The 16,190-nt window shown below is 56.3% G+C and overlaps 1 protein-coding gene across 1 annotated transcript; it reads left to right on the plus strand.

The window, feature by feature from the left end:
* Positions 1 to 945: 945 nt before the first annotated feature.
* On the plus strand, positions 946 to 8,357 carry LOC102463433 (glycine N-acyltransferase-like protein 3). The gene is made up of 6 exons (XM_075928544.1): positions 946 to 1,082; positions 1,653 to 1,785; positions 2,975 to 3,082; positions 3,378 to 3,498; positions 4,447 to 4,567; positions 6,007 to 8,357. Exons 2-6 carry the CDS (start codon positions 1,708 to 1,710, stop codon positions 6,458 to 6,460), a joined length of 882 nt encoding a protein of 293 aa, XP_075784659.1. The 5' UTR covers positions 946 to 1,082; positions 1,653 to 1,707; the 3' UTR covers positions 6,461 to 8,357.
* The last annotated feature ends 7,833 nt before the right edge of the window (positions 8,358 to 16,190 follow it).

A 16,190-nucleotide genomic window follows, 5' to 3' on the forward strand; every position in this document is an offset into this window, starting at 1 on the left:
AACACTTGTCTCCCCTCATGTGTGCTGGGATCTGGGGGACCCCCTAGAAGGCGTCTGACCCACTTTCCCTGCCCCTGCGAGCCAGCACGCAAGGAAGCCCAGTGCCGCTGGCAGGGAGCAGAGAGCAGCCATTCTGGGATCATGCACCTAAATCACACCACTAGAGTAGGGTGAGGAGCTGAGAACAGGCAGGCTCGGTGCATGGCACAGGCTCCTGCGTACTGGTCAGATGAGGGGGGTGAGAGCACCCACTGAGGTGTATGCAGCTATTGTCCCAAGCTGCATCATCGACATGGGTGCACTCCTGCGGATGCCATCCCACCGAGATCCATGGACCCGTCACGCTGCTCAGGGGCCCCGTACTTGCAGGATTGTCCCAGGCCAGGGATCTGGAGACAGCAAAGCAGCTTGATTGATTTCATACATTACGCCAGCTGAGCACCAGGTTGGCTACGGTTACGATAGCGAAGGCTTCTGTTTAAGAGAGACAGAGTGAGGCAGGAGCTGCCATGGGAGAGCCCAGAGCTGAGATCGCCGGGGACGTGGGTCAGGAGTCAAGAGGAGCCAGCTGAGCTGGTCGCCTGCGCCCCACTCCTGGCCGTGCTCATGACTCCTCAAAATTCTTTTTCATACAATACGCCAGCTGAGCATCAGGTCAGCAACGGTTACAGTAGTGAAGGCTTCTGTTTAAGAGAGACCGAAAGCGCCATGGGGAGCCCAGGGATGTGGGTTAGTACTGAAGGGGACCAGCTCAGCTGGCTGCCTGAGCCGCACTCCCGGCCGTGCTTGTGTCTCCTCAACATTCTTCTTCATCAGCCCCAGGAAATCACCTCGCCCCCCTCTGTCCCTGGAGGGATCCTGACCCTGTGTTGCTACTGCAGGGACATGACTGGCCCAGCTCCCAGCCACACAGACTCTGTTAATGGTTCATTCACGCAGGTATAAGATGGAACAGTTGTCAAGAGAGAAACCAGCAGGGACAGAACCAGCTGCTGTCCAGCAGGAACCTCACTGCGCCACGAGCTCCCTGTCCCTCCAACTTCTTTGGGGCTGCATTTTATCCCAGTGCTGAGACTGCCCAGGTGAGTGGAAGCTACTGGGGACACCCAGGCCTGTTCAGTCCTGCCCTGGGGCCACACAGGCCCACACAGGACGCATTATTGTTGTAGGGTCGATGGTGAGCAGGGCCCTGCACCCAGACTGGTGCGTTATGGGAGGGTCTTGACTGAGAAAACCACAGCTCCAAAAAGTGGGGGAAATAGTGAGAAGGTTTGTTCTCTCTTCAAAGAGAATTGTCCCGTCGAGGTGCTGACCCACCACCGCTTGGCTCTGGGAACGTCCAAGTGACACTTGTGCAAATTCCTATGAAAAGGGATTTTTAAAGTGAAAAGCTCCAGGATTAACTGCAGGGAAGTTCTGATCCGTAGGGGAGAGGAAAACCCTCAGGAAATGCTGCTCTGAGAAACAGCCATTGGTGCAATAGCATGAACAACGCCCAGACACAGGAGCTGCATCCACCTGGTTTGTTACGGTGGGGTCAGCCAATAGGATTTGCTATTTTGGCAGGTCTGGGAGGCTGCAGACACACTGTGAGTCTCCAGGGAGGTGGGAGCAGGGAGGTTGCAGGGAACTGATGCGTCTCTGCCCCCCAGGGCGTCCCCTGCGCAGTCATTGCTGGAAGCTGCCGAGGACCCGTCCCCACCGGAGATGCTGCTCCTGAGCTGCTCCTCCAAGCTGCGGCTGCTGGAGGGGACATTGCGGAGGAGCCTGCCTGAGACTCTGCCGGTGAAATGGACCTGCCTTCCCCCCACGCGGCACCTCCTGGGATAGTAATGGGAGTGGGGCAGAAAGTTCTCTCTTGCCAGGGATGGGGCAGGGATTGGCTGGCTGCAGGAAGGACCCTCTCCCGCTCTGGCTGCTCTTTGATTACCCCATCCCCACCCACATCTCCTGTCTCCCAAAGTCTAAACCCATCACCTATTCCTGCTGCTCACCCAGCATAGCCAGCAGGACCCTCCACCCCAGCCAATCATATGGCATGTTCGCGCCATAGGAACCAATCATTGCACAGATGGACTCCATGCCAAACAATTAGGAAGCTGGTCACTCTGACTCCTTCCATGGCTCCAGGCCCATCACATAGTTCAAAAGTGTGTGTGTGGAGGTGGGAGGGGTCACAGTCCATTCAGGATCTCCCCTTTGATATAAGCCCAGGGGCCACACAGCAGGGTCTGATCCAAAAATTAGGAGAGTGAACCCAGGGTGGCTAGAAACAGCGCGGCCCATGTCCCCATCCCCCTTTTCCCTCCTTGTCCTTCAGCCCAACCTCTAATGCCTTCCACTGTCCCTCCCCAACCCTCACAGCCTCATCTCCTCACTGCTATTCACGTTCCCCACTCCCCCCATCTCCATATCTCAGCTTCCCTGGCCTTGGCCCACTGAAATCATTGTGAGGTAGCGGCCAATGTGCCCTCTAATATTTTCCAAGTGCAGATTTTTTCCATCTAAGTGTAAAATAATTTCTTTGTGCACTGAGGCATGTGGGAATGTCACCACCTGTAGAAACAAGCCCCTAGCCATGGGCTCTCTGCTAACCATCTGGGAAGCATTTGAATTACTTCTGAGTGGCCGCACAAATGCACAGCTTACAGGGAACACGGGTGGTGACCATCTTCACTAAGGGCAGCCTGTGGTGTCAGCCCCATAGGCAGTAATGGAAGACAAAGGATATTTTTCAAAAGGGCAAAATCTCCCCCAATGTGCAGGGGCTCACGAGACGCTGAAACCCCTCAGTAAACATCAGAAGGCTCCTGACAGAGCTGTAAAAGCTGGAACTGCTGCCCCTCCCCTGCCTCTGACCCCCAACACCTCCAAGTGGTGCTCAATCTGGCCATGAGTGAAGGGGACTGGGCTTAATGACCCCTCGAGGTGCCCTCCAGTTCTGGGAGCGCAGGATTGTCTCTGTCTCTCACAGGTCCACAGTGCCGTGATGAACATAAACCGCGGGAATGTGGCTGGACATGAAGTGCTGATGGATTCATGGCCCGAATTCAAAGCTGTCCTTATCCGGCCACACAGAGAGGTGCTGCCCCACCGCTCTGCATCTGGGGGAACATCATCGAATGGGATGTGGGGTACTGCCTCTTTAGAGGCCCACAGCGGGAGACAGGTTGGCTCAGGGAGGGGACAGGAATTTGATTCAGACCCTTCCTCTTTTAGGGCCCACAGGAGGAAGGCCAGTTTGGGGGCTGGGATTGAGATTTGCAGCCCTTCACCTCTAGGGAACCCCAGAGAAAGGTCCAAGATTCCATAAGGGGGCAGGCAGATCAGTTATTCCATAGGAGTTCCCCTTTTGGTTTCATGTTTCCCCCCGGCAGGTGGCATCGGACGACTCTGATTTCTACACCAACACGTACGCAGTGTACTACCGGGACCTGAGCGCGTGCCGCACCCTGCTGGTCAGTGCTATCAACTGGGACCAGGCCTTCCGCATCCACGGTACCATGGGGCCCACACCACTGGGGAGAGCCCCCCAGCTACTGAGCATCTGTCCTGTCCTGCTCCAAACCCCAAGCCTGGGTGTGACGGGGCCCCGCAGCCGTTCACTGTAACCACCACCACGAGCGCTCAGTTCGCGGCACCAGGAATGGGGCACTGGCATTGTGCCGGGTGCTCACGGGCCACGGAGCGCCTTGCGGTTGTAGGCACCGTGGCCCTGGCATGGCCCCAAAGTGACGGGGGTGGGGGAGAGCCACCTGCAGGACGTCAGAGTGGCATCACATGGGACGCTGCGGTGGCACTGGATTGAAAAGACGCTGGCCACCGGGCAAGTGGGGGCAGTTTACCCGGGAGTGGAAAGTGGTCAGAGGGGTGCTGGTGAGGGAACTGGGCCCCGGAGCACGAGCCAGCGTGAGCAACTACAACCCAGGACGGTCGGGAGGTAAAGCACCAGAGGGGGAGAGGAAGCAGCCCAGGGCAGGGCATTTCAGAGCCCGTGGGTTGGCAAGCTGTGGCAGATATCCCGCCAGCCAGATGGGACCACTAAAGGTCCCTGTCCTTAGGGCCCTGGGCTGGGGCCCGTGAGTGCGGGTGGGCCCGGGCCCCTCTCTCCCTCCTGTGCCCTCGGAGAAGGGTGCGTAGAGCTAGCTGGAGGAGAAGCCACCCTCATCCTTCTCTGCCTGGCAGGCTAAAGAGGCCATCGTATGACTGGGCTGGGGGTGAAGTGGCGGGACCAATAAGGAACAACTAAGGGACCCGAGAGCTTTCATGAACCGGGACCAGGCCAAGGGGCCCCGTCTCTGGGCCTCGTCACACTGGGGCAGGTGGGTTTGGTAGCTCAGACCCCTCCCCCTGTGCCAGGCTGGGCTCCCCACATGTATGGGCCCTTTTCTCATAACCATTCCCCTATGGTCCACATGGCTCACGGCCCATCACTGCCCCCTGCAGGGCTCCGTGACGGGCTGTACGAGGCCTCCAGGGACATCGCCCAGACCAAGGGGTCCCAGCTGGACGTGCACCGCTACTTCATGTACTTCCACCCCGATCCCAGCTCCATGCCTGAGATCCGGTGAGTAACTGTCTGAGCCGCCGGGCTCCATAGCCAGGCACTGGGGGAGGAGTGGAGCGTGGTGGAGCAGGGAGCAGGCTGAGAGGTGGGGGCATTGGCCAGCAGGCTACTTGGATGTCCAAGCTCTGTCTGGCTGCTCCCCATGCAGGGCCTGGAGCACTGGGGTCCTGTTGCCACCAGCAGAATCCCAGTGGGACTGGCGCTGAGCCCAGCCTCCCTCAGGGACCCCGCAGGGACTGGGGAGTGTGGCCATGGGCTGGGACCACCCATTGGTGGCAAGATCCCTTCAGCACCTGCACAGGGCCCTGCCCTCTGCCAGGAAACCCAGAAGGCGCTGAGTGGCCACGCTCCTCACATCTCTTCACCACGTCTCACCTGGCCCAGGGTAGAGAGGAGCCTGCCCTGCCCACAGCCTGTTCAGAACTTGGCTTTTCACCTGGACCCAGGGAGGGGCAGGTACCCAGGGGGTGATGTGGGCAGTGGGGGGGGATCTCTCCCAAAAGGAGGAAGGAAGTGCTCAGTTCTAACAAGAAGGGACATTTGGCAGTGTTGCCGTCATGTGGGTATAAAGGGAAAGTCCCCGCGTCCCATTCTCCAGCCCTGGCCCAATGGATATCCCATGTGCTGAGGCCAGGTCAGAGCGCCCCCCAGGAGAGAAGGGCCCTGGGACCCCTTTCCATCCCCAGAGCAAGACAGCCCCTCGCCTCATCATTTGGCTCTGCCATTCCCCCCACCCTACAAGTCTGGACAGATTTGGAGTCCGGCTTACAAAGACAGTCATCAGAATTACCCTCTGCTTGGGCAGGGGTATGTGTGTGAAAGCCCAGTCTGATTGGCTGCCTCTCCTACACGACATACTGGGGGAAAGCAGCCAATCAACACTGCTTCAGTAAGAGATCTGTCTTCCTCTACATCCTGCAGTAGCGTGACACCTTCTCATGGCTGCAGAAATTACTCAGCATGCCAATTCAGTTCTTCTCCCTCCTTCCCCTCCCCTGCTGTGAGCAATGGGGCAGCACAGTGACCCCACAACTCTAGGCCACCTGGCATAGGAAGGACAGAGGGAAGCCTATGGCAACCCCCACAGGGCAGGGAGGGGAGGAAGAACCCAGGAGGTGCTAACGGGAGGCTATGGGTTAGGGCACAGGGCTGAGGATGTCTGTGCAAGGGCACAACGGATGGGGCAGGATGACTAGCTGGGGACGAGATGGGCAGGTGAGAAGGTAGCAGATGATGGGGGAGGGGGCCTATCACCATAATAAATCAGAGAGCACTGGCAGGGTTGGGGCAAGAGGAGACCAGGTCTCAGGGGAGACCAGCCATGCAGCATCGTATTTTTTTTAAAGCCTCATGAGCGTCGGGCCAGTCTTAACTATCTGGGGTCCCAGTCCCCATCCCTGACCTTTGGGGCTCCACCCTGCTGCTCTCTGCCCCCCTAGGCTGGACCCGGCTGTGAAGCTCTCATCCCTGGATGTCTCCCATGTCGACCTGCTGAATGAGACGTGGCGCTTTGGGGGGAACGAGAGGAGCAGGAAATACCTGGCCAGCCTGATTCGCCACTTTCCCAGTGCCTGCCTCCTGGATGCCACCGGCCACCCTGTCAGCTGGGACACTTCAGACGTGTTTGGTGCCCTGGGGGCTGCCTACACTCTGCCCCAGCACCGGGGGCGCGGCTACAACAGGGTGCTGACTAGCGTGATGGCCAAGCGGCTCCATTCACTAGGTTACCCCATCTACGGCAACGTGGCTGTGGAGAACTTCCAGATGCAGCGGTTGCAGGAGCGACAGGGCTTCCAGCGCCTGCCCAGCCTGTTCTACCTCGTCCAATGTAACACAGCACTGGAAAGAGCCACCATGCAAACCCCCAGGGCAAAGGGCGAGTCCCCAGCCTAGCGGCCCAGGTCACTTGACAAGAGAGGGGTGGACAAGTCTGGGGATCATTGTTAGGCCAAGTGGAACCACTAACATCTCCCACCTCCAGCCTCAAGGCCTTGTCCCTCTTCTATAGCCCCGTACCCAGCTTTACAGGGTCTGTCCTTCTCTGCCCAGCACCATAAGCTGCCCTCTATGGTGGACACCTGCCCACAGACACACACAGCATCTCCCTATTCCACTTCCCCTGCCGGGCACCCCAGCAACAGCTCAATGATCTTCCATCCTGTCAATCTAAGTGTCCACCCGCATCTACTCCTCCTCCCCTGCATTCCCTGGGGCAACCTGTTCTGTGTATTGTGCCTCTAACTCCTCCATCATCCGTGTGTCACCCTCCCCTCACCCTGCCAGACACCTCACCTGATCTCCTGCTCCACCCCTTCCCTCTCCATGCCCTCTACCCCCCCCCCCTCCCCACATCTCTGTCCAACGCAGCCTGCTCTCCTCAGCTCTTTTCCCCCTCTCCTGGATGGGACAAACACAGCAGCTTTAAAGAGGGTGATAGGATCTGTGCAAAATCAGTCCCCATTCAGCAACATCCCCTTGAGCAGGGAGTTCTGGCCATAAAGATTGTAACACAGGATCCATGTGGCTGTTCCCCCTGGATAGCAGCCAACCTGAGAGTGTTCCCTTATCAAGGACAACCTGAAGGGACAGCCTGTCTCAGTAACTCAAGGGTTAAATGCCTCCCTCAGACCAAACTTCACAATCCCCAAGGACTCCTGATGTGAGGTTGAACCCAAATAGACCCAGACCTGCTCAATTCAGCACCAGTCAGCCAAGGCACCCACATCCCCTTTACTCCACCCCTGTCATTGGGGGGTGGACTAGGAAACATTTTGTGCTTTGTGATCCCAGCTGAAATTAAACCGATTGTTGCGGACACCTTTGAGTGGGCAAGCAGGGCACCAGATTCACAGCTAGGACCACACAAGAGTTTCCCTTTTCTCCACCAGCTTCTGAAATGAAAATTTCCCTGAAAAGGGGCCGTTTGCTCCCAGAAAGTGTCAGCTTTGTGTGCAACCCCTGAAGGGCTGAAAGCCACAGTGGTCTGGAGGTGCGACCTGGTCTGGGGACTGGCGTCTGCAGCAACCAGGGTCAGGGCTTCCTTCTGAAAACTAACCAATAACACTGCTTGGAACTGATCCACCTCATTAGAGTGTCACTAAATATCCTTCTTGTGGGAGCCTTTATCTTCCTCCCTCCCAAGCACCAGGTGTGTATGACACGAGCAGAGCTGCATTAGAGGGGAAGGGGAAACCCTCAACCAGCACGGTAGCGGGAGGAGCACGGCAGTGAGAGCTGATCTTGCTCTAGTCGTCTCTATAGTAGCCCAATGTCTGTGACTCCGTAATGCTGAAACGCTGGCTGTTCCCTCTGGGCGGCGCTGTTGCCTCCCGCCGTGGCCGCTCAGCCGGGCCACTACATGGGAACAAGCAGCACAAGTGTGCTGCATGGGGAACGCGGGGCCCAAACGGCCGCTTGCTGCCGCGCAGCGGCCCATCTGAGTGGCCCATGGCTGAGTGCCACGGCGGGAGGCAATAATGCCGTCCAGAGGGAACAGCCAGGGGATGGGGCCTGGATGCGCGTGCATCTCTGACATCAGGAAAGGGTGCCAGATTCAAAAGGAGGAAAGTGGAAGCAGGGGCGGAGGAAAGTGCCGCGGGGCCCCGGGCAGCGAAATTTCGCAGGGCCCTCCTTTGACACAACACATGCACTGTGGCGCCATGGTGCATGCATGGAGCCTCAGGAAGCGCAGGGCCCGGAGCATCCGCCCCGCTCGTCCTGCCTTAAATCCACCGCTGAGCGGAAGAGACACAAAAGATGCGGAGGAGACAGAGAGGAGAATGGAGGAGGTGGAGGACAGCGAGAAACAGAGTGAGAGACACAGCAGGAGAAGGAGAAGAGAAACATAGAGGCTACATCTAGACTACGTCCCTTTGTCGTAAAAGGGATGTAAATTAGACGTATTGCAATTGCTAATGAAGCGGGGATTTAAATCTCTATGAAATAAGGAATAAGGGATCTTTCGGAAAAGGCTTTATTTTGCGCAAGATCAGCGTCTAGACTGGTGCTTTTTTCCGGCAAAGCTCCATGCAGAAAAGAAGCGGCAGCTATTTTTATGCTAATGAAGCGGGGGAGATTTAAATCCCCGCTTCATTAGCAATTGTGATACGTCTACTTTACATCCCTTTTACGAAAAAGGGCGTAGTCTAGATGTAGACAGAGTGAGAGGTGGGAGGGAGAGAAGAGGAAGAGAGAGAAGGAGAGAGAGGCAGGAGGCGAGCAAGAGCTGAGAGAGAGAGAGAGGGTGAGGCAGTAGGAGGAGAAGAGGAAGAGACAGAGAGGCCGTTTGCTCTGCTTGTTCCCGCGCAGCGACCCAACTGAAAGGCACAGAAGTCAGCCGAGCACCAGAGTGGGAGGCGAAGGGGGGTGCGGGGTGGTGACGTACACACCCAGGGGGTGGGGCCTGGACGAGTGCGCATCCCCGATGGAGACAGAGGCGAGCAGAGAGAGTGTGAGAGGCAGGAGGAGGAAGGGAAGAGAAAGGGAGAGTGAGAGGCAGCCTCACTTCTTCCACCAGCCACCTGGCCCTTTAAATGGCCCCGTCAGGCAAAATGCCTGCCCAGACCAGAGGTGCCTTCCCTCCCCAGAGCCTGCTCAGGCATTGGCAGCTCACTCGGTCCCCCAGCTCAGGCTCTGGCCCCCAGGGGCACTCTGGGAATGGGGTGAAGCTGCAGTGATGAGATGTCCCTGATCAGTGAGTCTCGAAGGGGGTATGACAACGCTGCTCGCGTCTGCCTTAGTGGGGCAAGACCCCAAGTCCCACACGTCACTAAACCAGCCAGGGAGTCAGGCCAGTTTGGCAGGACTCTGTGCCCTATTCCCCAGCCCCTGAGCCCACCTGTTCCTCCCTCCACTTGCTCCTACCCTGCTCCCTGTGCCCCCAGGCTGGACTCTGCCATGAGATGCTGACCCCTGGATGTCACCACACCGACCTGCTAAATAAGACATGGCCCTACAGAGGCACCAAGGGTGTGGTGACACCTGGCCAGCCTGTTCCAGCACTTCCCCAGCTTCTGCCTCCTGAATCCCAGCAGCTACCCTGTCAGCTAAAGCCCCATGGACCCCTTGGTGCTATGGTGCACGGCTACACCCTGCCCCAGTACTGTGGCCGTGGCTACATGCAGGTGGTCAGCACCGTGACAGCCAAGCAGACGCATGCGCAGGGCAACCCCATCTATGACCTTGTGGTACAAGAAAACCAACCTGTACAGAGGCTGCAGGAGAGCCAGGGCTTCCAGTGTCAGCCCAGCCTGTGCCACTGTGTTATCCACACCCAGGGAGAGCAACAGCCCCTGCCAGGGCACCCTGGCCCAGCAACTTCTATGGGGCAGTGTTCAAACTATGAGCCTCCTGACCCATATGAGGCTGTGGGGGCATTTTGAAGGTTATTGGGGAGAATGACGGGGGCACTGGCCCTTTAAGGGATAAAACCCATCCTTGGGAGAAGGCTGAGAGCATGTCGGCCACAGCTGAGGCAGATGTAACTAATTAGGGCCCAGCTAGGCCTGTATAAATAAGGGCTCCTAGAGGGAGGACAGCACAGATCTTCCTGCTTTAGCTGGGGGAGCAGGAGGGATCTGGTTCCTGGGGAAGTCGGGGAAAGGCAGGCAGGCAGGCAGGCAGGCAGGGGAGCTCTGGCCTGATGTCATAATCAGGCTGTAGGGCCTGAGGGTACTAAGCCTGCAGAGAAACAGCCAGGATAGGCAAAGACGGCAGGTCCGTCCCCTCTTGCTAATGCTGAGTGGCCACTTCAGACTGCAGTTTGCCCCTGAGCAGGGCTAGACCGGGGCACTGAACATGAGGCTGTCAGCAGGCTGGATCCAGTCCACCCACCCGCCCTTTCATCTGACCCAGGGCAACTCCCAGCCCCACCCTCTAACAAGTTGCCTGGGAGCCACTAGGGAAGCCCACGCTGTTCAGCTCCTGCTATTTAAAAGGCTCATGGGTTCCTGACGGCTGCTAGCAATGTGTTAGAGGTGGGCTAGGAGTTGTGATCCCAGAAGCTTAGAGGGGGTGTTACGCACCTGGCGTGAATGCAAAATGTGTGCTCCCCATCCCCCACCGCCGTGTGGCAAGGCCCCAAACCTGGTGCACGGCTGAGCCTGGCCCTGGGGGCGGGGAGGAAGCTTGTAGCGCATCTTACCTCACCCCCACTAGTTTGGGGCCACGCCCCGCACGCGCTAGCCCTGCAGGAGAGGTGAAGGAGGGTCAGGCGGGGGGCAGAGAGGTGGGTCTAGCTGATGGCGGTGAGCAGAGGAGCAGCAGGCAAGCAGAGGGATGACCAAGGCAGTGGAGGGGGACTAAATTGGTGCCCCACTAGTGTGCAGCTGGGGGCAATCACCCCCTCCCTCCCCCGGCCTTCCTCACTACACCACTGTAAACAATTCACCTCTTAGGATACTTATTGTTTAATTAATTATTTAGTTTACTAACTACAGACTAATATAAGTTATAACGTTTGTGGTTTACATTCTGTTAAATCATTTTCTCTCTTTAGGTTCATGTCTTACATAAAAAATGTCAAATTCTTACACTATGTACGTTTTATAAAACACAAGAGAAATGAATGTTATACAATCTAAATATGAATTTCATCATTATATTTCAATCAAGGATTTAAAACCAGTCATAGAAAATGAGTAACTCGTTGCTTTAATGAATAAAAAGTAAAAAAGATTTTGAATAGATCAAATTTATTGTAAGCTTCCTAACTGCCTAGTTACTTACCTTGTTAACCTAATTGTTTTTCATACTATCGCACAGCAATAAACTACACGAGAGTTATGAATGTAAGAAATTAACTTACCTGTTAAAATAACTCAGACAAACTTTTAAATACAACTAACACCCAACACGAGAATCCCCCTGTCACGTTGCTGAATTGGAGGGAAGCAGCCAGACCGCTGCTGCACCCCTAGGTGGGGGTGTTGGCCCCAGAAATTGGTGTGGGGGGAGCCATGTGGGGTATTGAATGGGAGATTATTGTTTGTTGATCTTATGTACGCTATTTATGTGAGTGTATAATGTCTGTGTGTGTAGGTAGGAATCTGTAATCTGTGTGGAAGCTGAATATTTCTGTGAATGTGGTTGAGCATTGCTATGGACAGGCTGAGTAGTGAAGCCCTGTGGAACAATGGCCCTTGATGGCCCAAAGACACACCTAAAGCAGGAGGGCGGAGACCCAAGAGCTACCAGCAGAGAGAGGCTGAGGACCAGGTGACCTGCTGCATACTAGAAGAGGCCAGGAAGGGTATAAAGAGGCCATGTGGTCGATGCCATTTTGTTCTCAGCTCAGCACTTCATCCCAGAGGCGCACTGCAGGGATTGAAGAGCCCGGAAGACCTGTGAACCCATCCTGATCGTAGGATGTGCAATAAGAACTTTTAAACCAGCAGCTGCAACATCTCTGCTAGAGCCTGCATCGAGAACTGGGAGATTCGGTGCATGTAACGTACTGTACTTTAATAACCTTACTCTCATGCTTTTCTTTCTTGTAATAATAAACCTTTAGATATAGATTCTAAAGGACTGGCCCAGCGTGATTTGTGGGTAAGGTCCAGAGGGTAAATTGACCAGGGATCTGTGGCTGGTTTCTTGGAACCGGACAGAACTTGTTCGGGGTAGGTGGGATTGGGTGCTAGGACCCCCCACCTGTGTATGAGGCCCGGGGCCATCTGGGGCACGGATATTGCTGGGGTGTCGGAGGGGTTTTGCTCGGGAGGCTTCAGGCAGGTTGCTGAAGCACTCTGTGGGACTGGTTTGTGGCCTGTGTGGAGAGGTCACCAGTCGGGGGCTGAACCCCCTAATGCTTCTGATCTCCCTGTAACACTCCTCCGTGTGCTGCAGTCTCAATCCCCTGCAGCCCTATTCCCCTGCCTCCCAACTCCCTCTCCCCACAAACTCTCACTCATGGCATTTATTTATTGATTACTAGGTTAAGTGTAGCCTGAAGTATTCCCTGTCCTGCAGGTACAGTGTCCCCAAAACATGAGATTAAAAATGCCGTTAGCGGGACAGGACGTCACATCGGGAACAGATCGTTCTCAGACTTCTGCCAAAGGTCAGAGGTGACCTTAGGGACATTTAACTATTATGGGGCCGTACCACCCCTGAGCCGCAGGGCGTTGTGGCTGGCATAGAGCTGTTTCGGGTGGGACTTTGTTAAAGTTGCTAGGCTGTTTGAAAGCTAAGGCTGGGTCAGGGAAGGGAAACGGATGCAGAGATCCTGGTAATGGAGCTGTGGGACTTGGCCCCAGCAGTAGGGCCTTAGCAAATTTGTGGCTGTAAAAGTGCGCTATGGACCATGAAATCTGGTCTGTTGCATGAGGACTGGCTATTGCAAGGTACTGGCGGATTGTCCCCCTTCGCTTTATGCAGCTGCCGGCAGCAGCGATTCATTTAGAAGGTGAGTGACCAACTGGAGGGGAGCAGCTGCTGGCCAGGAGCCCAGCTCTGAAGTGAAGGCAGATTCCTTGCCAGCAGCAGCCTACTTAACAGCTCCTCAGAACGGGGGGCGGAGGGGTATCAATCCTATGATCCCACCAATGGCTTTCAATGTGCCCCCACAGCCTCATATTGGTTCATATTGGGGTTCAGAACCATCACATTTCAGATTAAAATGTGTAACACCACGAAGCTGATGATTATTAAAATCTTATGACTGCAATGGACCAAAATGAAGCGTGAATTTGTAACGGCCCCAGCCCTGAGCCTGGGACATGTACCAGAGAGGTGCTGGAGTGACGTCTGCTTGGCTGTCACAGGGCTGATCACCTGCATGTAGCCACGCCCACGGTACTGGGGCAGGGTGTAGCCGTGGACCATGGCACCAAAGGGGTCCATGAGACTCCGGCTGACGGAGTGGCCGCTTGTAGCCAGGAGGCAGAGACTGGGGAAGTGACAGAGTAGGATGGCCAGGTATCGCCTCTTTGCTCGGTCCCTCTGTAGGGCCACGTCTCGTTCAGCAGATCAGTGTGGTGACGTCCAGGGCTAAGAGCCTCCTGACGGAGTCCCGTCTGAGGGCACTGGGAGCAGGGTGGCAGATAGAGGAGGAAGAACACGCGTGCTCAGGGGTGGGGAATAGGGCTCAGAGCCCATCCACTCTGGCCCTGGGCGACTGTCTTGTTTCGTGAGGTGTGGACACAGGGCCATGCCCCACTAATGCAGGCGGGAGTGGCGCTGTGTCATATCTCTGATCAACGGCGCTCTGAGGGGGTGTTTGCTTCATCACGGCAGCTTCTCCCCATTCCCAAAGCGCTGCCTGGGACCACGGCCTGAGCTGGGGGCTGGAATGAGCAGCCAATCCCTGAACATGCTTTGGGCAGGGAAGGGACCTCTGTCCCAAGTGGCTGTTTTTCCCTTGGGCAGGAGGCTGGTGGAAGAAGTGAGGCCGGTGTCTGTCTGAGCTCGGCCGGGGCAGCAGTTGGGCAGAGGCATAAATTGCTGTCCCACCGGTTATTCTGCAGCTCAGTTTGCCTGGATTTGCAGGATGGCAAACGGAGCTTTGCCCCCCAGTTCCTCTGAAATGACACAGCTGGTGTTGGGGAAGCCAGGAACCCCCCGCTCCAAACGCACTCCTGTGCCTGAGCAGTCCTGTGTCTGCAGGGTCCCTGAGCAGTGAGAGAGCAGGCCACAGGGGCCAGGCTAGTCCCAGTGGGACCTGTCATGTGCCTGGCCCCAGGCGGCGTGAGGAGCGGGGCCAGCTGGACAGTTCATGGACCTTTCACAGAGCTGCCCACCCCTGTGCCCACCTCCAGGGCAGACACCAACTGGATCTCAGCCTGGCGCTGGGATGTGGGAGGAGGAAACTGAAGTTGTTGGATGCCTCAAACTGCTCCCCGCCGACCTGGGCAATGTCTCTCATTCACCCCGTCCTGTAGCAGGGTGGTTGCGGTGAGAGGCCCTGAGCTGTGGGAGTCCTGAAGGGGGACGTGGCTGTGGGGGGCTGAGCCTGCCATGCGGGGACCTGAGGTGGCCAAACCGACCTACTGCCGTGCTGGTCTCACAAGCAGGAGCCTACATCAGGTGGGACCTGGGGACTGACAGGCTGGCGCTGCAGGGGAGCACTGGAGTGTGGCCCCAGAGGCTGGGTGGGGGACATGCAGTGGTTGTGGGGCTCAGGAAGAGGTTGCCATGGAAACAGAAGGCCTGACCTCAGTTGATCGTGCCCAGCACAGCCCAGGAGAACTCTGTGTCCCTGTGGCTGGAGCAGGCAGAGCTGGGCGATGCCCCCTGCCGGAAGGGAGAGGGGGACAGAGACAAATAGGGAACTACTGATGGAATCAGGGATCTGCCTGGTCGTCCCCTCCCCACTCAGCCCTGCCTCTGGCCTGGGGCCGGTGAGAGAGAAAAGGCCCCGTGTCCCAATCCCCACGCCCCGAACCACCCTGGCCCTGCGGGTGCAGTACGGTAGCTACGGGGCAGCACCTCTCTGTGCCGATGGTGAGAACAGCTTGGAACTGGGGCCATGTATCCACCCGCACCTCGTGCCCACCCCAGCCGGGTTCCCATGGTTTCTTTTCATTCCAGGGCTGTGGGTCTGCCAGAGGCAGGGGGCAGATTGAGCAAAATCATAAAACTCTTCCCAAGGGGACCCTTTGCCAAAGGAGACAAGAGGGGCAGCAGTTGAGGAGTCCTGGGCAGCCCTCCTTAAACCTACACAAACAAGGCCCCAGTCACCAGACCTAAATGGCGGGCAGCCCAGCTGGCATCTCTCAAAGGGTAGGGCCCAGGCCAGCCTGATGCCAGGCTCTGGGATGAGGCAACAGCTGGCACTGAACGGGCATCAGATTAATGGTTGTGTGCAGGGGAGTGAATCAAAGGGCAGAGCTGGGGACACTGAGGGGCAGGACTGGGTGTTTCCTTAGTGTGTAACTAGAACCAGGTGAGTTCTCACTGCCGTGGTCCCCCACTGGATGCTGGTTTCTCCTCCCCCTCCATCTCATCTCTTCTTCTGTCTTACACACGCAGGCTGTGTCTAGACTGGCCAGTTTTTCTGGAAAATCAGCCGCTTTTCCGGAAAAACTTGCCAGCTGTCTACACTGGCCGATTGAATTTCAGCAAAAGCACTGATGATCACATGTAAGATTGTCAGTGTTCTTGCAGAAATACTATGCTGCTCCCATTCAGGCAAAAGGGCAAAACTTTTGCGCAAAAGGGCCACTGTAGACAGCTTAGATTTCTTTTGCGCAAAAAAGCCCCAGTCGCGAAAATGGCGATCGGGGCTTTTTTGCGGAAAAGCGCGTCTAGATTGGCACGGACACTTTTCCGCAAAAAGTGCTTTTGTGGAAAAGCGTCTGTGCCAATCTAGATGCTCTGTTCTGAAATTTTTCCGTTAAAAGCATTTCCGGAAAATCATGCCAGTCTAGACGTAGCCGCAGTGCTTGGGAGCTGGGAAGTGTTTCCCTTCAAGTGCCCACAGCAGAGCTGTTCAGTGATTCTAGAGGTGGGGCATCTCCAACTGGTCCTCTTGTGTATTTTTCAAAAAGAAGCCCTGGATATTTGACCCAACACTTGTTGCTGCTAAAACCAGTCTCCAGACCATGTTATGCCCCCAGATCACTGTGGCTTTCAGCCCTTCAGGGGTGGGACACAAAGCCGACACTTTCTGGGAACCAACCAACCC

The sequence above is a fragment of the Pelodiscus sinensis genome, chromosome 4 (assembly GCF_049634645.1).
Source record: "Pelodiscus sinensis isolate JC-2024 chromosome 4, ASM4963464v1, whole genome shotgun sequence".
Classification (NCBI taxonomy): domain Eukaryota; kingdom Metazoa; phylum Chordata; order Testudines; family Trionychidae; genus Pelodiscus; species Pelodiscus sinensis.